Raw genomic sequence first — 23,700 nt, forward strand, 5'->3', positions numbered from 1 at the left:
GCAGGATAGCCATTTTTACTATATTAATCCTGACGATCCTTGAGCATGGGAGATCTTTCCATTTTTTGAGATCTTCTTCAATTTCTTTCTTCAGAGACTTGAAGTTTTTGTCATACAGATCTTTCACCTCCTTAGTTAAAGTCACACCAATGTATTTTACATTTTTTGTGACTATCGTGAAGGGTGTTGTTGAGTTTTTTAATAAGCCCAAGACAAAAACTGAAACAGTTACTTCTGGCAAGAAGCATATAATATAGAAAAACTAAAATATTGTAATATAGATTATTGAGGGTATAAAAAGGTCTTAGAGAAAGTAAAAGGCTCTTTTTAGGGGCATAATAAAAATATTTCTAGACGTCTGGGACTTTGAGTTATGCTTTAAAAATTGGGCCACTAGCACTTGTTGTTGGGGACCAGCTCCAGCAGAATACAGGGCCTGAGTAGGGTGGATGTAACAGGTGATTCAAGTATTGCTCCAACAGCAGTGTGAATCTTCCCTGAACTTCTGAGAATGTATCATCTGTGTTTCCACTTGAGAGACAAATCACAGAAACTGAAGCTTCTTTCCCAGAGCCCCAGGGTTCATTTATATTTCTTACAGTAGTAATTGCATCATTTCATGTTTGCATTTCAAAGGATTTCTAATACATAGCTATTCAAGGAGAATGAAAGAAAACATTTATTTAAAAGTGGTTATAGCCTACAGATCAGTGGTCACCTATCCTGTGCTAACTAGACAAATTTTAGCTAAGGCAGGGAGGGGAGGCTTTAATTCCCCCCTGCCCCCGACCCTCCCTCCCAGTCAAAGCTTTGTGGTTACCAGTGCTAAACTGTTTGAAGTCTGAGAAAAGTTAACCCTTTACATTTGATTTTAATAAGCAAAGCAAAAACTCAATGAGCAGAATTATAACCTATTTTAAGCCTTTTTTATTTCTTATTTTCTTTCTAGTTCCTATTTATGTCTCTTCATATATTCTTTAATCTCATCCCACCATTGTATGTGAGAAGAGTGTTTTAGGGTCTCCAAAGCTTCTTTATACATTTGTTTTACTAAGGGTAATTTTTCTTCAGCTCTTCTACAATTCTATGGGGGCAGGCAGACTTGTGTACCAAGCCTTTCTATGAAGCTAGAAATTTATGCAAGCCATAACCCTGTTTTTGTACCAAATCTTAGTCTCTCCAAAGTTACTATCCTTATTATTGTAATATTCTCCAGTAAGATGCAATAAGACTTCTAATGAATAACCTAGCTTCCCTGATACTTGGTTTCCTAAAACCCTCTGAATATTATCTTTCTATAAACTTACTCAGATTGACATCACTACAGGATAAACAGGAAATGTTACCAGATTTATTTGAGGGTTCTTACACATCCACAATCTTGGTGTCTGTTCTAGCTTCCGGGGGGCAAGGTAAAGACTTCCTGCTTAATGGTTTCGTTAATTAAGTTTATTTTTTGATCCAGGCATTATTTTCTGTTCTATTTCTCTTCCCCAGACCATCTCAGACCACTCGTGGTTTTACTAAAAAAAAGGAAACTTATTTAGGAACAAATAAGGAACACCAGAAACAGTTATATACATTATTTTATCCCAAAACTCCTAGGCCAGGCACCTCTCTGCTGAGAGCCAGAACTTTGCTATTCTGTCTCATCTGCATGTAGATGAATGGTTCTGCCACCTTGTAATCAAAACCTTTCCTTGGTACAGCAAATAATTAATTTCATATATGTATGTGCATCCGTTATGAGAGGCACTGGGTCTTTGGTATCAGATTTAGATACTATGAAGCATTCTGTGGAGATGGGACAACTGAAAACCTGTTAACATTTATTATCACATTTATCATTTATCTTATGAATCAAAGGCCCCTTTTAAAGAATTCATCCTTGGGACACTCCTAAAGTTAGACTACTACATTTATAACTAGTGACACACAATAGTTGTGAAAGCTATTCTAAGACTCTTCAGGAGTTGGGAGACTAGCTAGTCCAAAAATCCATCACCAACGAGTGCTTATTGGCTTATGGATTGAGTAACTGCGTGTGTTTGAGAGAAATCATAAAACTGACTTTCCAGCTTACAGCCATTAAAGGTTTACTCTAAAGAACATGATTTGGTAACTTGGCAAAGATCCAAGAACGATCAATACAATTCTTTTTTGCTTCAGCCGGAAATAATGTTCCGTTCTTCACCTGAATTGCAAGCACACTTACAGAATAGCTGTTATGCTGTCTCCCGGAAGGGAACCAAATAATCCACCTCTGTCCCCAGTAGCTCAAGAAGGGTTTAGGAACGACAGATACCAAAAATACCCACAGTCGGTGTTTACAAAATCTTGGACCCCAGAAAAGTGGAGAACTGACTGGAAAATCCACTTTATATCCAAATCTATCATTCACTTCTAAACAAGCTATTCTTATTTTCTTGTTAGTGACTGAAGATTCCAGTTGAAAGTTTCTACTCATCATCGTAGCTGACAGCTGATTTTTTTGGGTGTTAGATAGAAAGAAGGAAAGAAAGTAGATAATGTATCTACTCACATGTGTTGGTTGTAATTGATTTCATAGTAGGTGATGGTCAAAGAAAAAAAAAACTGGGTAACATGGTGATATTTGAATGGTATTGTTTTTACATTATTTAAATACCATATAAATATGCTTTTCCTCCTAATCACCCCAGGAAGGCAAGCAGCTGTAGAGAAGTGAAAAGAGCTGGGAGTTTCAGTTAAGAGTAAAAGATCCTCTCCGCTGAGCCCGTTTTCTGGTTCTGCTCTGAGAATAACATTTTTAACTTCCAATTCTCTCACATCTCTTTTCATAAGGTAGGCAGTTGAGTAAGCATGTGCTGTTGGAAAGCTACAGCACAAAACAGTAATCGTTGCTATTGAATATATCGCAAACTATCCACAAAATGAAGCGGTCAGCATGTCCAGCTTGCTCTGGGATTTCTCAGACGTTATATTAAATGTCTCCAGTCTTACTAAAAACTCTCAGTCCTGAGAAAACCAGCATAGTTAGTCTCCAAAACCAGAGCAGATTTCTGGTGCCAGTCACTGTAGGCATAATTAAAATACATATGATGATTTTACCAGCCTATTCCTTCAGGCTGGTGTAAGTGCCAGAATTTCTTATAGGAAAGTGTATAGAGGCGTGACATTATGAAGCCAGTGAACACTGAAGGAGTAGAGCTCATGGTTTTCCAGATAACAAGCACAGACTGGGTAGCTTTAGCTTCCCTCACACAGGGAGCCCTGTCACACTGCTATAGGGCTAGTTGTGTGGTCCTTATGAATTACTGAAGCCCTTTCTCATATAGTCACAGTGGTACCACCAGTTAGTTTCATGAAAGAAAAATCTACTCATTTTAATGAAGGAGTCTAGTGGTGTGGCCGCAGGACCCTTAGAATTCCCAGGAGTTCTGTGCCGTGTCACTCTAACACACAAAGTGCTGGAGAGAGGTTAAAACAGTGACACCTGCTAAAGGAGCACTGAGAACAGTGGAGCTGGGAGGAATGCAGATGTGGAAGTTCGAGATGCTGAGGAAATGACAGAGAAGGGTGGGGGTTGTAAGAACTGGAAAGCAAGTGATAACAGGAAGAGGCTCGGAGGGGCGGGAGAGCACAATAGAGTTCTTTGGAAGATACATCCAAGGAAAGCTGTAGGGATTCTGCCAACATGCCTAAGTATTTGTAAGCAGCTTGTTGGTGGTAAGATGTTCAAAACAAACTTGTTTGTCCTATTTCTTAGGAAATATCAGTAACATTTTATTAGCTATGAAAGTGTTAGGATAAACAAATATTAGTAGGAGTTCAAAGAGAGCCCTAATTTCAGATCCGGACTAGTAAGGGAGGGTTTGTGGCATCCATGTGGACCCAGAAGCCAGAGCCTGGGCATTGGTACGAAGCTGGCTTTGTGGACCAGACACGTTGATACTTGTGCTATGCACATAGGATGCCCTGTGTTGGTCTCAGTCACCGAACCCTTTGGCTTTCTCCTCAGGAAGAAGCTGGCGATTCGATTGCAGGAGGCTGCGGAAGCCATGGAGGTGTCCAATGCCAAGAATGCCTCCCTGGAGAGGGCCAGGCACAGGCTGCAACTGGAGCTGGGGGATGCCCTCTCTGACCTGGGCAAGGCTCGCTCTGTGGCAGCGGCCCTGGGGCAGAAACAGCAGCACTCTGACAAGGCTCTGACTTCCTGGAAGCAGAAGCTGGAGGAGGCCCAGGAGCTGCTGCAGGCTTCTCAGAAGGAGACCCGGGCCCTCAGCTCTGAGGTCCTCGTGCTCAGGCAAGCCTGTGAGGAGAGCACCGAGGCCCAGGAGACCCTGAAGAGGCAGAACCAGGACCTTCAGGGTACTGTCAGCTGGACTCATAGCTAAAGCAAGACAAGGGCTTGGGGAGAGTCTGGCTTCAGGGCAAAGATGTCTTCTTGGGGTGGAGAGCCTTGGCGTTTTCATGTTCTCATCTGTGTTTGACTTTCAAATTTTTAATATTTCATTCTGAAAAAAAAATACTGCAAATATTATATGTATTGAATTAATTCTAAAGGTAATATTAGGGCCACACCTTTGATCCTATTCTTTACTATAAAGAAACCACTCTCAAGAATATCTTCATTTCCGTAGCCTTATTGCGATTTTCTACATACATATTCATAGGAATATACTGTCCAAATTATGCATTTCTGAACCATTTATCTTTCACTTATCGATACATTTTGAATATATTTAAAATTCCCACAACCCATCCTATATGTTGGGTTCATGCACATCCATTTATTCATAGTTCAACTGTGAGATTAGTCCTCATCTTAATGTCCTTATCTGCAAAATACAAGGTTAGGTTACTTGACTGAATTTACAGTTCATAAGTTATAGATCTGGGATTTGAGCCCAACCATCTGGGCTCCTTTCTGTGCATACTTTACTGAGCTATGCTACTGTCCTATGCACCTTGTGGTTCTTAGCATGCCAAGCCTTGGAGACGTGCTACACTGTTAAAAAAAGAAACTGCATAATACTTCATAATAAGTATAGCTCACACCTAGTTAACTACATCTCATTAATTTTAAACCTGATTATACACAATTCTGAATAATTATATACTATACATTCCTACACACGTATATATGCATATTTAAAAATAATTCAATTGGATAGATCTCTAGAAGTGAAATTGATGAGTTTGAGGAAATAGACTTAAACTTTCTGATATATTGCCAAAGAGCAACTCAAAGAGACTGCCAAGTTACTTCAAAGCCTACACTGATATGCAAGGAAACCCTGAAGTGCCCTGGATGTAAATCAGTTACTCTCGGAGGCATGAGTGAGTCTTCTTGGTGGCCTTGTGCAGTCCACGATTAGTGGCCACAAAGTTCAGTCATGTTCCACCTGGGAACAGACAGCAAAACCTACCATAGAGCTCCCGATTCAGTGGATCTGAGGTAGAGCTTATGAATTCTCATTTTTAATAAGCTCTCAGTCGAGGCCAATGGATTCCATGTGTGGCCTGAGATGGGGCTTACATACTTTTGGGCTTTTAATTTAAAGCTCTTAAGATGATCATACAGTTTAGAGAGAGTTGAAAAGAGCCTGCTTTGAGTTTTTTCTAAGGATTATAATTCATATGATTTTCTATCTAATTTTTTGCAAGAATTTTAGAATCCTTTAAATCATTGTTCTGTAATAATTTCAAGCATGTACATAATATATTTTAATCATATACATCCAGCGTTATCTCCTCTCTTATCTCCCCTCTTTCTGTTGAAGCCTCTTTTCTGGAACCAGTTTGTCTCTTACATTTCTGCCTTTACAGTTGCTGCTGCTAATAGGCTGAGTTTAATTAGTGAAGCTCTCATGAGCATAGACTGGACATTTACTGAGCCATGGGCACAAAATCAATAATCTGTCGCCAAGGAAACTGATTCCTCATTCCCTAGTAGCCGTTGACTGCTTACAGATGGCCAGGACAGGTGGGGCCTTATAAACTCCTCCCCATCCATAATGGGTGGTCCCAGTCTTGTGCATATCTTGTAGCAACATAACAGCAAGTCCTTCAGCCAGGCAGCAGGATCAGCTTTCTCACTGGGGCCTGTGATTGCCCCAGCAGTAGACTTTTGGCCAGGTTTGTAGTACCAGTTATGACTTTCTTATTGTAGAGTGAGCCTTAAATCAAATCAACACATGTTCATAACAGTCATGCCTCTGCTGTGCCAGTGAGTGCATGTTGCCCGGAAGGTCAGTATTAGATCATGCAAACTTTACAGTGAGAGCATTGATCATTTTCCTCCTGGAAATCTATATAGCACCTTCTGGAAATTTCCAACCCATTTCCAGCTTGCTTCTCTGTTTCCTGCAACTGAAGTGTTTAATGGCTCCAGAAATAGGGTTTTACAGTTCAGTTATAGAAGTTAGTCAATAGCCTGTGTCTTAATGGGGGGGGGACCTTGGGTCTCCCCAGTAATGTCTTATAGAGATATATCTCACACCTGGCACTGAGACTGACCCATTTCATCTTAGGCCAGGACTAAGAACCAGAGAAACATTTGAGCTGTTGAGATCTCTCCATGGCTTGGTAAATCCCCAAGCATACAGCATAACATTTAGGGCCTAAATCCTCCCTCTATGTGAAGTGTCAAACCCAATTACAAGATAGTCTCAGGTAGTGGAGGTTCCTCACTGCTATTACCTAATTTGTCACAGGCTTTGCGTCTATGAAAGTATAACCAGAACTGTCATGTACCTGACTGACAGCCAATGTATGTTTAAGAGTTCTGTTCCAGTGTTGAGTGGTGTGGCTGTGACAATGGCAGCCAGTGGTGTGGACATTAAAACTTGCCCACTAAAGGGCAGGAATTCCTGGTGTGTATGTCTCTCTCTCTCTCTCTCTCTCTCTCTCTCTCTCTCTCTCTCTCTCTCTCTCTCTCTGTGCATGAGAGGGTGGGGAGTGGATCTCCAGGTGGACTCAACCATGGTCCCAACAAGCAGAAGTGCTGTGTGAAGTTACACAGGCTTTCCAATACACAAGACCCCAAGAAGCACTGTGTTCACTAACTGTTGAGGTCAGCTTTTAGCAGAGGACAAAGGAATATACTGAAGGAGTGTTTTCTTTTGCCCTAATCACAAATAAGGTTCTTTGCAGATGAGGGTTAGCTTTCCCAGGGAGTTGCCAAGGGCTACATGGTCCCAGTAAAAAGAGACTGTGTGTGAGAGTGGGTTTCCACTAACATACTTGATCTTCCTTCCTTCAGAACAGATTTGTAGTCTCACAAACCAGGTGAGAGACGGGATCAAGAAGTTGACTGAAGTGGAAAAGGCCAAGAAGTTGATTGAACAAGAGAAGACTGAAGTCCAAGTGAGGCTGGAAGAAACAGAGGTAGATTGCCAGGGGGGGCATGAAGCTCTCATAGGGCAAAGCAGATCTGCCACCGTTAGGAATGGCCACCTCAGTGTGGCACTTAGTCGGGTGTTTGCTAGATGCCACATGCTTTAATCACCCCATCAATCCCTTGTTTCCGTTTTACAAAGGAAACAAATAGGCTTAGAGAGCAAGCTAGTCACCTATAAATACAAGCCCTCCAGTCACAGTGCAAACAACCATGATGTGTTTATTGACTTGGTCCCCAGGCTACACCCTCACAGACCATGTACATGGACATCTAGGGGCTTGTTAGATGTTCAGAATATCTTTCTTGTCCCCAACTTTATTGAATCAAAATCTGCATTTAAACCAGGTCCCTTAGTGTTTCCTGGTATGTTAACATGGATATTAACATGCATTTGCTGGTAGACTGTTGGCCTATAGAATACTCAGTAAATATGTAACCAAAGTTGCAAGTTTAAATTCACTTGTATGTATGCCTTCTTAAAGCAGTCTGTTAAATGCACCCTCCCCCACCCCAAATCTGTTGGTAAGATGGGACACCACATGAAATGCTCAGACACTCCATCCTTGTAAGGCCGTTTATGTATAGACTATTTAACAGAGATGTTTTCTGCATTCTGGAAACATCTCATGCTTTATCCCTAGATGTGGATTAGGTGATTGACAGGGCCACTGAGAAGATTTGATGCTAAAGAAGATGATGCGTTCAGAAAAGGAAGTCACCCTTCCAGGGCCACTAGGTGGTCAGTTAGTCACGAGCTCTTGAGAGACTTCTTTGCCCTCAGCTGCATTTCATCTTGAAGCAGCTCCTGAATGTCTATCTGGACATATTGCAATACACATACCCTTCCCAGGGAGGAAATGAGTTTTGAAAGATGCGGTGGACTGTTTTAGATGGGGCCTCTTGGGGAGTATGGTAATAGAAAATTATGCTGTGAGAACGTCTCCATCCAAGCAATTACTGCTAGAGCTGCCTCAGCTCTCCATCTCCGTAAGAAACTGGCAAGGCAGATGTACCACACCTCGGTGTGCACCTTTGAAGTAAAGTGCTCTCAACTCACGTATTGCCCCTTCATGCATAAACATTTCCGGAGGATCTCTTCATTTTATTGACAAGCCCTTCAGTCGGCAGTGATACCCCTTGGGAAGGCTGGTTTGTACTAAGTTGAGAACTTTGTTTAATTTACTTTTCTTTGTGTCTCTGGCTACTCTAGCTGGGGACTTTCTAAAACCACCACGTTAAATGAAAGAAATAACTTTTATTATGTATTTAATCATTATAGCAATAAAATATGATTTGGGGGCAGTTTTAGTTTTGTGTAATGTATTGGTGAAGTTGTATTTTAAATGAACTAGAAACCGTATCGAGGCCATAACACTTGTACCCCTCACTACCACTAGATGGCAGCACACCTCACTCTTCTCTTGTGGCGATGTAACTTCAGCCTCACAAATGCATCACTTTCCACCCATATTTGTAACTTGAGATTATTTCTTTTGCGGGCTGTGGCTTTATGAAAAACTCAATAATCCCTCCAAAGCCATAAGACTGAATTGACTGAGGTTTCCTGCAATGATTTCACTTTCTCAGTACATTCTAGAGGGCGAGTTTCCCCTGAAAGAAACTACCATTCCCTCTGCCGAGATTGCTATGGAGCATTTGCGTTTGATTTATGTCTGTCAGGATTGAGAGAGGAACTAAGGAGGCCTCCTTAATATCCCCCAACAGTTCATTTTTGTTGTCATCGTTGCTGTTTAGCTGTGACTACGCAGTTCACTCTGCAGCAGATACAAAGCACTCCTCGGAGAAGCTGCGAGGCTCTCCCTCAGTCTGGACTGTCTGGACTTGGCTGGCTGGCCGCTCGCAGTGCGGTGAATGCAGCTACGTATTCTTTGAGTATTTTGTCGTTTGCACGCTTGCACTTCTTTGACACAGGTTTTCCTCAGAAAAGGCTTTGAAGACTTTTACCAAATTTAAATTTGAATGACCCTTTAAGAACATTCTTGGAAATATAGTCCCCTGGCCTTTATTATCTGAACACTCAGTTCCCAAAGATCTTCGTACCCATTAACGCTCCTGTTTGTAGTAATAATAATAATTATGATTAAGTGGCTCGCTTTGAGAACACTTCCCAGGTGTCCAAAATCAACAATGACTCTGAGCAGGTGACAGCACCGAGCGGGTGACAGCCCCTCGCTATTCTAGTACTGAAGCTTTCATTCACTCACTCCAAAAGATGGAGTGAGTTAGAAATACCTGCAAGTGTTGTCAGCAGTTAAATATCAAGTACAGTGATAGAGCTCATTGAGATTTTCTATTTAAAAATGCTTCGCCATTTTAGATTTTGAGCTATGCGTTTTTTTTTTTTTTTTCCCCTTAGCAGTACTGAGAATGGAACACAAGCCCTCACCTACACCAGGCTAAAGCTTTATGATTGAGCTGTCTCTCTGGTCCAGCCATAGGCTAGATACGAAATGATGAATGCCTTTGCTTGTCCTACTGTATCCTCAGGGGCCTGACTTGAACTTAGATTTCATCCACTGACTCTAAAGAGAACTGCATTCAGGATATATAGGTTTAAAGGGAAGAAAATACAACTTTTGTTCAAAAAGAGACCTCCTTGGGTGCTCTCTGTTACAGGGAGCTCTGGAACGGAATGAAAGCAAGATCCTTCGCTTCCAGCTCGGACTCTCAGAAGCAAAGGCAGAGCTGGAAAGAAAGCTGTCGGAGAAGGAGGAAGAAGCAGAGAGGTCGAGGTATTTAGGATTATGTTACTGAACGACAGCCATATATTTCAATGTTCCAGAATGAACAGAAGTCATTGCGGGGGGCTGTTTTCATGACACCTGCCAGAACACGGCCAGGGACACTCGGTGACATTAGAGTTTCTCATTAAGTGCATCACTGTTTAAGGTGGAATACTTACACATAGCCGTTGCCTGCTCTTGTGGTTTTTCTGTTCTCCAGTGTGGGGAGGACTGTATTAGGAGAGACAACTTGGGATGTGTGGGTCGGATTCTATCAAGCCCCATTCAGGGGCGGTTAGGGAACTGATATGCTGAATCACAGAAGAAAGGCCAAACTGTTTGGCCCTGAGCTTTTAAGCTAATGTTGGATCTGAGAGAAAGAAGGCCTGTCCTTGGGATAAAAGCAGAGCCAAGAAAGAGCAAGGCTGTTTGTTGAGACAACAGAGTCTCCCCTGCTCGGTGTCTGAGCGAGACAAGAGTCTCGCTCCAGTCGCTGGAACTTTTCTTAACTCTTTGGCTGATAGCTGCCGACCCTCTACTGCTTGGATTTTCAGGGAAGGGACAAAACGGCCCCACATGGCACAGCAAGCCGAGGCTGGAAAAGTGCTACTGGTTCTACAGATCTACAATAAACACAGTTAGGGGTGGCAAAGTTACCTCTTTGGTTCTTTTGTTCCCTTAACCCAATGTTTCTCAACCTCCCCAGTGCTGCAGCCCTTTAATATAGTTCTTCATGCCGTGACCCCCAACCATAAAATTGTTTTCATTGATACTTCATAACTGCACTTTTGCTACTGTTATAAAAGGTGGTATACATGTCTGTGTTTTCCAGTGGTCTTAGGTGACCCTTGTGAAAGGGCAGCTTCACCTCCAGTGGGGTCACGAGCCCCAAGTTAAGAACCACTGGCTTAACCAAAGCCATAAGCCTGCAGAGACGATCAGACATTGGACCAAGGCTCAACTGGCCACTTGTTTTCAATGTCTTTGTTAAACTAACGAAACAAGCCAATGCCATGTTAATGCTGTCTGTTGAACTAGGCTTTTCCCTCATAGCTTGTTTTCTATGCAAACTTCCAGATGGCCAATATTTAGTGAGGCTTCGGAGCCAAGTTTATTCTTCTGTGTGCTCTGAGTTCACGCAACCCGTATTCACGAGCATTTTTCCTGGAACTGGCAGTAGTGAAGAAATCTGATGCACTTATGAGTATCTGAAATAATTCTTTAGAAAAGGGGAAAACAGATAAAACCCTAATATTTGTGCCATTTCTGTACAAAAAGAACAAACAAGATCCTTTCCTCTTGTAGTTAAAAAAAAAAAAAAGGTTGATTTCAGGTAATGTCAATCCTCAGCTATAAATATGCCCTGTGAGGAAACTGAATCCGCAGAGTCTGTGTCGCATCAGGTACATCTGAATGTCGGAGAACAGCTCCCCAATTATAATCATCAGTGCACAGGAAGTCAGATATCCAAACAGCTAAGGTGAAGAGCAGAAAGCTGAAGGGATCATGAGCTGTGATGGGCAGGAAACGGAAGGGGCGGCTGAGGCTCTGGCACGAGCTCACGCATTAGCTGGTGACTCACAGTGGCTATAATTGGTGCCTCCAGAAAGGACAGATGAGCATCTCACAAAACAGGGCGCACCACCCAGACCCTCGCTGCTCTGTGTGAGTGCAGATTGCAGCAAATGCCTTGCCCTCATCGGAGGATTCAGTCTGAATCCAGGGCTGGAACGAAATGGAGAATACAAGAGGAAATGTACCCCAAGCATAAATTTCCAGGTAATGAAGAATATTAAATGTAAATTACAGACCTCATAAAAATATCATCTGAGGGCAGGATGATTTTGAAGACCCTATGTTAACATAAATCATGTCCATCACCACAAAAATGGAAGATGTCTATCAAGAGAGGAAGCAGGAAGTAGAAGGAGCTAAGAAGGCCAAAGTGAAGGCCAGGCTTTTATAATACAGTGCCTGTGGGACTCTCCCCATGTATCCACCGCTGCTGAGTCTGGCGGGGAATTCTGAGTGAGCCCCGGAGAGAGGCCCATCGGTGAAGAAAAGTCCAAGCAGCTGGCCTGAGAGATATTTACTTCTAACAAATATTTGAGCTCTCATTGTTGGCAGGATGCTTTGTGTAATGTTGTAGTCTGGACATCCAAACTCAAGGATGATTGGGATCTCTTTTTATGTCTTTATTTTCTAAGATAAAAATAACTCAGTTTTTTAAATGTTCCATTGACTTGGTAACATTGTTAGAATAGAGAGCCTTTAAGAAATCTATGATAATCTAAATACAGAAGCAACAGCCAAGATATTAAAAGCACTGAGTTTCTTCAAGGATAACGTTTTTCATTGATTTATTTATTTATTTTTAATTTTTAATTTATTTTTGAGGATTTCATACATGAACCCTGTGTTTACATAACTCCTATCATCTCTTCTTCCTCCAATTTTTCCATTTTACCCCTTAAATTCAACTGCCTTTTAAATTCACGATTATCATCTCCTCCTCTTCTTTTTCTTCATTATCATTATCATTACCAGTTGATGACTGAGTCCCCTGGAGCTGGAGATACAGGAAGTTGTGAGCTGCCCAATGTGCTGGGCACCAAACTTGGTTCCTCTGCAAAAGAAGCAAATGCTCTGATCTATCTGAGTAGCCATCAGTCTCTCTCTCTCTCTCTCTCTCTCTCTCTCTCTCTCTCTCTCTCTTTCAGCTGTGCTTGAGGGTGGGTTTTTTGACCCTGCTGAGTCGTGTTAACACGACTGTGGTATAGTCATCACTTAGGCCATTGTCATTGCCATTCTCCTTAAACCATAGAACGTCTTGCTGCTCAGAAACATTTATGCAGTTTTGCAGATAGCCAGAGGAAAGCTAGCATTTGAAACACTCGGTTTGCTGTAACAGAATGTATTTGTTGACAGACGACTGATGGTAGGCCACAGAGGCTTCAGTGTTCCTGGTAGGGGGTGTTACCTGAAGCAAATCAGGGAGTTCCCCCATGGGAAAGGATTTAAGTGATGGAGGGAGAGTATGCCTGTTATTAATTTATTAGTTTGCAAAGGGTACTGTCAAAACAAACAAAAACAAAAAGAAAAACAAACAAAAAACAAAAATCCCACAGACTGGATGGTTTATACAATACAAATTCAAGTTTTTCACAGTCTGGACACTATAGATCACAGATTGTAATGTAAACAAGGGAGTTTTCCCTAAGGCCGCTGTCCTCATCTTGAAGGCAGATGGCTGCTCTGTTTCCACATGGTATTTCTTCTGTGAGTATATATTCCTGCTGTCTTCTTAGGTCTTTGTGCTAGTGGATTAGGGCCCTTTCCAGGCAGCTTCATTTTATTTGCATTGCTTCTTTAAAGACACTTAAATAGGTCTGTAAAGCCTCATTTCCAAGCACAGTATTGTGTTTCTGGGCTTAAGGCTTTAGCATTATAATTTGGAGGCTTCCCACATTATTTTTATATGTCTACAAGCTGATAGGACTCTAAACGGTGAGGCGTATGTACAATACCTAGGGATATGCACTAAATGTAAGGCAGAGGACCAGCTTTAACACTAGGCCATGAAGTAAATGTTACTTCCAATATTTTCTATAACTACTTCTGAGGGCCTTCCTTTCATAATGAAATGTGGTCATGTGAAGTAGAGTCCCCTACCTGGGAACCACTTGCAAACCCAGACATAGCACTAGTAACAGTGTTGCTCTTCTGACTGACATGAGAGGTCCGGACACACTCTATGGCAACTCGGTGTGGAATCTAATTTGGGCCTGTAACAAACACATCTGCCGTTTGTTGTTACAGCCTCTACAAGGATAAAAAAGATAAAAGAACTCTATCTTCTGCTTATCTATCTAGGACAAGGGCTCTGTTGCCATGGTTGAGCTTAAGAGGACATGGATTTCTGATAGCTGTTGATATGTCTCGATGAAACAACCACTAAATATGGAGGAGTTAAAACAGGAGAAGTTGGTGTTTTGTTTTGTTTTTTTTCTGAAACTAGAGTCTGAGCTAGGGTAGAGTGTGAGGTAAGTCACTAATCAAAGTTGTTCCCGAGACCAAAGGCTTTCCCACCCTGGATACCACAGGTGAGGAGAAACTGTAGATTCACCCAGTCTCTGTGGTTTGACATCTTATGGGAGAGGCTTTTAATGGCCCACTGCACGACAGTCCCAATAAACAAATTAGCAGCTAGTCCCATGGTGCTGAACTATCTGCAAGTGTTGCCAAAGGAAAATTCCCATGACTTGTTCAAATTTCTCTTTGCATTGTTGAAATCAAGGATATTAACTGAGCTGGTAGCACTTTTTAATTTGAATTTTATACAGACCTTTTGTTTTTTAGAAAAGGACATTGAGGTATTTCTATACTATCTCAGATTTAGTTTTCTCAATTAGCCACTGTCCCTCAAGCTCCTAAGAAGATAAGGCAAAACAAGACAACACAAAACCCCATGATATTATTGGAGGATGTCTGTGCTGTAAAAAAATTTTAATTCCAATCTAAGGTTTCTACCCCACCTTGATCACCCAGATAAAAGACACATAATTTTTATTAGTTACCATAAGCCTTAAGCAGCACAAGAGCTTGGCATATATCTACCCTCTGTGGTATTAGAAACTACTTTCCTATTGATAACCCTGAGTTATTATTTACTATGTTTCATCTGGGCTGCTCTTAACTCCAGTTGGCCACCAACTCAGGGACACATTTTCATGAACTCACCTAACCTGTAGCAGCTTCTCCTTCCTCCTCACTTTCTCTCTTGTCTCGGTTCCCATCCGAGCCCCTAAGCCCCACCCATGCCTCTTCTGCCCGGGTATTGGCTGTCAGCATCTTTATTTACCAATAAGAAATAACTTGGTGGGGGGGGGCAAAGTCACATAGTGTCACTTGGGTCTCTGTGTGGATTCTCTCATCTTGGGGCAACCAGGTCTTGGGGACTTGTACTTAGCATTACAATACACAGCAAAACACAGCAAAAGACCAAATCTCAACATGCCCATAGAGCATTAGGGAATACAACTGAATCTCTGGGCTTGCTTTAATCTCATCCTCGGTATCTCTTTCCTGTAATGTTTAGACTTTTTTTTTTTTAACATTTGGAAGTACTTTAAATATTATGGTTATCTAAAAGAACATATATTCTTCATCTGTAGACATCCAAGGAAATCTAGAATTTATCATCCTTGTCTTGTCTTGGTTAGGATTGCTATTGCTGTGATAGAACATCATGACCAAAGCAACTTGGGGAAGAAAAGATTTAGTTCACCTTACAGCTTCTTAGTCTATCACTGAAGGAAGCGGGGGTGGGAACTCATGACAGGGATTACAGTTAAAACTGTGGAGGAATGCTACTTGCTAGCTTTCTCCTCATGGCTTTCTCAGCCTGCTGCTATCTTATACCATCCAGAACCACCAGCTAAATGGTGGCACCACCAACAGTAAAGAGTGCCCTTTCATATCAACTGTCAATAATAAAAGGAAATGTCTCACAGCTTGCCCTTAGGCCAATCTGGTGGGGGCATTTTCTCAATTGAATTCTCTCTTCCGAAATGATTCTACTTTGTGTCAAGCTGACATAAAACTACCCAGAACAATCCTTTAATGAGTCTTAGACAAAGCTAACACAGGAACCTTGAGATGATTCTAGTGTTTTTATGATTCTATGTCGAATCTAACCTAGCAGCCTTATTAGTCTGTTATAATGAGAAAAGATTCGTTAATCTAATGCCAACGTTTCTGTTTATAAAATGAAAACCCTTTAAACTCATTGTTTTAAACCTCTGAGAGTTATTTTTAATTTTAACTTTTGATTTTAATGTGCTTCCCATAACTTGAAAATAAGAGGTAACTGTTCTTAATTTGGGTGTGTGATGTTCTCCCTACGTGTCACTCTGAAATCAGGGAGAAGCATCAGCAAGCTATGAGTTCCCTGCAGTCTAATCTGGATTTGGAAGCTTCCAGCAGAATTGAGGCCACCAGACTGAGGAAGAAGATGGAAGGGGACCTCAAGGAAATGGAGATCCAGCTGCGCGCTGCCAACCGGCAGGTGTCACAGATGACCAGAGCCTTGGGCCAGCTTCAGGGTCAAATGAAGGTACTTTCCACCAATACTTAAAGGATAGAGATAGGCATAGATTAAGTGGCAGAATCTCTTGAGCGGTGAAAGAGAAAAACCACAGATTTCCCTCTTCTAGAGAGCTGGAGCATGCTTATCTGAAGATAAGTGAAGCCCTGCCAGAATGACGCAGGCACGGGGGGCACATCTGAATTTGTGAGCAGGCCATTAAATAAGAAAACGGAATGGACAGAGTCTTGGCAGCCATCTACTTCCAAGACACCATTTGGGGTGTGTCAGAATGACAGTTCGTTCGATTCAGAGCCTCCTCTAGGAGGATACAATAGGATGGGTGGCGGTATTTGAGGCCAACACCAGGGACTTTTTGTCAAATGGACTTCCTTGAAAGTAAATTCTCTCCTGTACTACAGAAGATTGTGTTTGCGTTACCTAAGACCCATCCTAAGTCAACAGGCTAGAAGAAATATGATAAAAGTTAGGGACAAACTAAGGAGAAATAACTGACTCCTTAGTGAACCATGCAGCACATATCCCCAAAGCTCTACCCTCAGGACAGTTGCTTGGATACTATGCTGGACCTGCCTGCTGTCTGACTTCTAACACAGAGAGTTTAGCTTCTTGGCTTTTTCTATATCCCAGTCCTTCTGGTGGTTGCTGAGATCAACAGCTTCCTGCCCTGTTGCTCAAGACACTTTGATTTCAGTAAACTATCCTAGAGCTGCCTTACGGGGCCACTTAGAAAATCTTTTATCTCTGAGATTGAGAACTTGGAAACTTGTCTTTGTATGGTGGTCCTCCCCCTACCGTGCTAACAGTTGAACTCAGAGGTATCCATGCCCTGGGCCCATGTTTTCTCTTGTAGGATCTTCACCAACAACTGGATGACAGCATTTACCAGAACAAAGACCTGAAGGAACAGGTGGCTCTGACTGAGCAGCGCAACGTTCTTCTTCAGTCTGAACTTGAAGAGCTGAGGACCTTGCAGGAGCAGACAGAGCATGGGAGAAAGCTGGCAGAAAAAGAGCTCTTAGAAGCCACGGAAAGAATCAATCTTTTCCATACCCAGGTAAGACCTCTCTCCATTCGTGCAGTCAACTGGTTGAAAGAAGTGGTTCCCAACCCTGAGTCAGGTAGCACAGGTACGAAAGCCATGTCAAGTTTTAGCTGTGACATGAGAGGCACAGAAAGCTGTGCAAAGGAGGAGCTGGTCACACCTTCCATTCCAAGCATGATGCTCCCAGAGCATGCGTAACAAAGCGCCACCAACTGATGTCTTTAAACAAATTTATTTCTTCATAGAACTGGGTGCTAGTCACCTAAAATCAAGGTATTTTAAGAGCTCCCTCTGAAACCCACAGGAAACTCAGCTTGTGTTAGCGTCTGAGGGCTTTCCTGACTCTCTTTCTATTGATACCATTTCAGTTCCTTGTTCTCACATGGTCCTCAGCTTGCCTCTTTTCTCTTGTGAGTGTGTATGTGTCCGAATTCATCCTTTACATACAGATACATCATATGGAATTATGGACCACTTTAATGACCTAATATTAACTTGATTAACTCATTTAAAGCCTTATTTTCGAATCAGGTTATATTTTGTAAAATATGGCTAAGAGGTTCAATATAAACTTTTGTGGACATGGTAGGAGTAGAGTGCAATTGTAATGCTAAGTTTCTTCATGGAGACTGGACTGTCAGGGCATCCTCAGCCAGGATGGCAGAGGACAGATGAGCATTCCTTATTGGTCTAAAAATACTTGTTGGTCCCTTATTCCCTTGTTCTCTCCCAGAGACTTGCTTCCCAGCACCCAGGAATCTCTAATATCCCAAAGGATAATATCCCAATGTTCTGGCTTCTCCTGTAAGCTTCTGTAAGTGAGAATTAGCAGGATTCCCAAATTACTCCTTGATCATTTGATCGTCAATAACAGGGAGAGATGCCTAGAGCAACTGTGACAAGCACCAGGCATTTTTAGAGCACATGCTACAACTTAAATAAGTATCGCTCAATATGATAAATAATGTCCTTACTGCTCCCAAAAGTAAAGACAAAAGTAAATAACCACACTGTGCTGTTATGAGTCCATATGGAACACACGACGCTGCAGAATGCCCTCGGTGATCCTAGATAACTAAGGACATTAGATAACTGTGTTATCCAGCAGGCATAATAGTTTTCTTCCTAGTCCTGAAAGACATGGGAGCAATGGGACAAGGTGGGCGAAAGAAAAAGTAAGAAAGTGGGTGGAGTCAGGGACTTTGGTGGCTGTTGAGAAGGATATTCTAAAGCAGTTGAGGACAAACTGACACTCTGGGGAGTGCTGAAAACATCTTAGGTCATTTTAGTTCCTACATTGACTCAGAAGCACCACTGGCATTTTGTGGTCAGGGTCTAGAGACATCCTTTGAAATACCACATGATCCCATATCACAAAAGTACCCATAGGATTCCCACATCTTGGAGTCAATGTTCCCAGAATGTCAGTAGTGCCCTCAAGGTGTTACAATTAGTCCATGTCTACCTTAAGTTTATGCAATGGCATCATTTCTCTGGCTGCCATGGCTTAAGAACAAATATGCTGTAGGGTATGTATAATTATTAGCAGGTTATCTAATTTCAACACAGGACTTTGAGGGTCTTGGTCAGTGGTAGATCACTTGCCTTGAATCTATGAAGCCTTGCATTCAACCCAGCTGCAATAGAGAAAATAGAAAGAAAAACAAGAAACATCACTTTTTTTTCTCTCCCTTAAGGTTTATCTCAATAATAAAATGTGGCATATTGGATCATTTTTTTTGAAATTATATTATCCATTGTCTGCCAGGCATAGTAACTACTGGTGACAAGCCATTTGATATGCACGTTGTAACTGATAATGTACTGTGTTCCATTGTGAAGGGGACAGAAGGAGAGAGGGGGAAGAAAGGGAAAGGGGGAGGGGAAAGGGAAGATGAGAACAGAGACAACAACAGGATATGGCTTTGAGAGAGGACACATGAAGCAGTGTGTTGTAGTGTGTTGCTTAGATTTTTTAAACATGACCTAAACCAAAGTCACCCAGAAAAGGAGACATCGTTAAGAAAATGCCTCCTATTGATTGGCCTGTAGGCTAGGCTGTAGGGCATTTGCTTGATTAATGATTGGTGTAATAGGGGTCATCCCACTTTAGGTTCTGGGTTATATAACACAGCAGGCTGAACAAGCCATACCCAGTAAGCAGCACTCAACCATGGCCTCTGTGTCAGTTCCTGTCTCTGGGTTTCCTGGACTTTCCTTGAAGACTGACAGTACAGGCTGAAATAAAATCTTTCCTCCCAAAGTTGTCTTTGCTCAGTGTTTTATCACAGCAACAAAGAAGCCAACAAGGACACCTAAGTAACAGTGCCTTTGTCCTGAGGCTTCAAAGAGTCATTAGCATGAGAGTTCCAGGACTCAGGTCTCACTGATCTATGAGATCCACGGCTCGGCAGCAGATCCCTCACCAAAATCTCAGGTGCAGCCGCCATGGTCACAAGGCACTTGTCTAGCATTAATCCAGGAGGCGTGGCACTCCTCTTAAAACCCTCTTCCTTAGAATATACAATGAGTATAACTCACAGAAAGGATCCTCTCCACATTATACCTGAAAGCTCTTCCCTCTGAAAATGGAAGATGTAGAGGCATTAAACTTACAGACCTTATAAATGCCATCTCCATAGGAAAGTTTAAGTGATTGGTAGGCAATTAAATCACATCAATCAAATCAGTGTGTGGACTTGTACAGTCCTTCGTACTGAGAGAGCACCTATGGAGTGGGCACCCGTAACACTCCAGGAATATGCACTTCATTCCCCCGGACCACACTGAAGGCAATGGACATCCTGCAGATCATGGGGCCTGCCCCTTCACAGGATGGAGAGAGGCATTCCTGATGGTGCTGGTACAGGGCAAGCAGAACCTGTGAGGCTGAGATGCCTCCTTTCTCTGCTCAAGGCTCAATGTGCCCCGAGAAAGGCTCTAAGCAGAGGGAAGGGAAAGGGCGGTGTGAAAGGATGAATTGAAAGGAGAAATGAAAAGCGGGCAGCCAGAGCTTTTTACACACGCTCTTTGTGCTAAGGGTTCCCATGCTCACGAAAGCTGTACTTCAAACGCAGGGCAGATGCTGCAGGGAGCTTGGCCTCCACGCAGCAGTCAGGAAGGAACTGGGGCAGCGAGGCTGTGGAGCACAAAGGTCCTTCCTTTAATAGAGTTCTAGGGACTGGGGCTGAGCTTTCTGCAATCTGCTTTCCCACCACCACAACTACCTCATCTTCTTCCTTCTCCTCATACTCTTCCTGCTCTTCTTCCTCCTGCTCCCCTTCCTCCTTCTTCTCCTCCTCCTCCTCCTGCTCCTCCTCTTCTTCCTCCCCTTCTTCCTCCTGCTCCCCTTCCTCCTCCTCCTCCTCTTCCTCTTCCTCCTCTTCCTCCTGCTTCTCCTCTTCTTCCTCCTCTTCTTCCTCCTGCTCCTCCTCTTTTTCCTCCTCCTCCTTGTCCTCCTCCTCACCTGAGAGTAAGAAGGAGGGCAAGTGGGCAAAGAGGGGAGTTGGTTTTCCTCCTGCAGCAGCGTTCTGGAATCCTCCAGGTAGCTACATGTGACCCTGACTTCTGCTATAGGACTCTTGTTTCTACCACATTGAAAAAGGCAGAAAAACATTCTTCAATTAGTTAGAAACTACATCCACGTCCTGGCTTTGTCATATTTTCAATCCTCCTTTCTGATCCAGGCATCCATCTCTTTTCTTCTGAGCCTCTGAATAAAACCCCTTCATTTGATCTGCCTTTTGTGCTCAAGCCACCAGCCAGAGCTGGAGATCTTGCTTAACTGTATATGGCCAACTAGGATCAATCGCTCCTACCCAGAGCGGCTTGCCTGTGCTTTGCTGGCCTCAGGTTGCCTAACTGGAACGCTGTCCTTGCTGTCCTTCCTTAGAACGCAAGCCTCCTCAGCCAGAAGAAGAAACTGGAGGCAGATGTTGCTCAGGTGCAGAAGGAAGCTGGAGAGATGTTGCAGGCGTGTCAGAAAGCGGAAGAAGAGGCCAAGAAGACAGCTTCTGAGGTGGGTCTGTTGTCTGCCTGCCCACTTTTGGCCTCTGGAGTTCACTCTAGCTACAAAGCTCACTATCGCTCGCTATAGCCCAAAGGCAGGGCAAGCTGCAGCCCAAATGGATTCTATTGATTCCCTATATAATCAAGAGGGAGTTAGCTGACCTTGCGGTTTCCCCATTAGCCAGAACATTTAGGCCGATTGGCAGTTGTCTTCCAACCCACCTTGACAATGAGGAGGGATGATAGGATGGCTAAGAGCAAAATCCTGTGGAAAAAACAGTCTTTCTTTTTAGGTTAGCAATTTTTCAATTGTGAATCAATATAGTCAGTGTTTGCAAAGAATTCTCCCTGTGCTTCCTTACAAATTTCCATTTTTCTTCACTATGTAAGGGTTTGATGATGATGATGGTGGTGGGTGATGATGACCTGAAAAGAGTGGTTAAGCCATTTACAGTTTACAATCTATACTACTCCTGGGGTAGCAAAATCAGATGGGAAAGGAAGTGTTTGGGGCTGGTGAACTGTAGTTGTGAACAGAAAGGTCTTGGTGGTGGTACTTTACCCAGTGGCGCTAAGGGCAGTGCTAGATGCCAAACCCAACAAGGAAAGCTCAAAAAAACTGCATGCCCCACCACCCGCTACGAGCAGATGCTAAGCTTCTGTCAAAACACACAGCAAATGAACAGAGCAATTGAGAAAAGGCTATTAATGGAGAAAAGTGAAGTTTGTGTATTTAGGGCCCAGGAAGTTTCAGGCTTATTAAATGGGCCTGAGCATGATTTCAGCCTCTTCTTACCCTCTGAGGGTAAGCTTTTCTGGAGTCTACCAAATGTGCAACTATATGCAGCGTTCTAACCTTGCTTTATGGCAGGAAGGCAATCATCTTGCTTAGAAAGTTGTGAGAACCAAAGAAACAGGACTTTCTGCTGGATTTTACATCAACAATTATATTAATGATACAACTTTTCAGAAAAGTTAATGTTTGACTATGGAATGTTCCCCACTGGCTTATGTTTTCAAACAAGGGGTACATAGCTAATGGTGCTATTTTGGGATGCTGGGAACCCTTAGGAAGGGAGGCCTAGCTGATGTAAGTGAACTACTGGGAGATGAGCATCTTGGATCATCTTGTTGCTTTCTGACTACCATAGTGATGGAACCACCCTTTTGTCATTCTTAATCTCATCAATTCAAAGAATTTTAAAATGGATTCAAACGGAAGCCCCAGAACACTTTTATTAGAGATTGAAAGGAAAGCCCCAGGGCAGGCTAGATGTTAAACTTCAACTCCCACTCAGGGGAGGAGAATGGAGGATGCATGGAAAAAGCCACACCATTTAAACTGGCATGGAGGCAAAACACGTGACAGACAAGTACCGGGGACGGAGGTGTTAAAGAAAGAGTTAGAAAGCTCACCATTTTGGACAAATGTTAAGGAAAGTGTGCTAAGAAAAAAAAAAAAACATATAAAGAAGAAAAAGGAAAATGACGCTTTCCTGAGCAGATGTATGAATTTGCACGGCTGTGGTGTGTAAGTTACTGCCTAGGAGCTCCCCACTTCCCGAGGGATTCTGGGAAGGAAAGTATCTCACTAAAGAGAAAATTATCCTCCCCATCTGCTTTCATCACAACCTAGGATAAGCCTTCCATCTTAGAGGCTCTCTTAGCCAGTGACCAATCCCACCCAGATGGAATGTCGAGTCCTCACCCAGGCCAGAGTGACATCTTAACCAGAAGGGCATTTCACTCTCATGTAACACTGTCACAACTGCAAGTCGTTCCTGCCACCATGTCTTCTCACTATGTGGGCTTGTTTTCCCTAAGCTATAAGCCATAATAACTCCTTCATCCTTTAACAGATGTTTCTGTCAAATAGCCTGTCATGGCAACAAGAAAGTAACTAATACAAATAGCAATTTCCTGTTTTAGTCATGAACCATGTTGCTCTAGAAAAATTTTGATATCGTATAACTTTTTTTTTTTTTTTTTTATCTCATGGTCCTGAGAGTTTTCAGGGGCTTGGTGCTAATCATGCTATGGAGAGGACTTTCTGGTGGAAAGCATTGCACTGGACAGAACACAGTGGGAAGAAGCTATAATTTTATCAGAAAATCAAAGAGCCACATTCCCACAATCGAATTTGAGCTCTCTCCAGTTTACCCAAGGGTCTCCTGTTAGGTGCCAACTCTTAAAGAGCTTAGCTCCCAACATCACTGTACCCGAACCATACACAGAAGCAACAAGATAGGCAGAAAGGATTAACTCTCGAATAAAGCGCACAAAAAGAGAAAACAGCTTGAATTGTATTAAGAAGCGAAGCCATTGTGCACCAAGCTAAGGAGCAAAGGAGGAATCACAACTTACCTTCTTTGTTAGTTTTCTTGTAAGATTATTTGTACACAGAATATCCGAT

General features: G+C 42.5%; 1 protein-coding gene across 1 annotated transcript in view; it reads left to right on the forward strand.

The window, feature by feature from the left end:
- Positions 1-23,700, forward strand: part of Myh15 (myosin heavy chain 15) — a 148,018-nt gene that overhangs the window by 106,367 nt on the left and 17,951 nt on the right. The window contains exons 31-36 of the mRNA XM_021209387.2: positions 4,001-4,350; positions 7,247-7,371; positions 10,022-10,137; positions 16,051-16,243; positions 17,088-17,291; positions 21,172-21,297. Coding sequence (XP_021065046.1) covers positions 4,001-4,350; positions 7,247-7,371; positions 10,022-10,137; positions 16,051-16,243; positions 17,088-17,291; positions 21,172-21,297 — 1,114 coding nt within the window. The remainder of the gene's footprint in view (positions 1-4,000; positions 4,351-7,246; positions 7,372-10,021; positions 10,138-16,050; positions 16,244-17,087; positions 17,292-21,171; positions 21,298-23,700) is intronic.

This window comes from Mus pahari, chromosome 12 (assembly GCF_900095145.1).
Source record: "Mus pahari chromosome 12, PAHARI_EIJ_v1.1, whole genome shotgun sequence".
NCBI classification, from domain to species: Eukaryota; Metazoa; Chordata; class Mammalia; order Rodentia; family Muridae; genus Mus; species Mus pahari.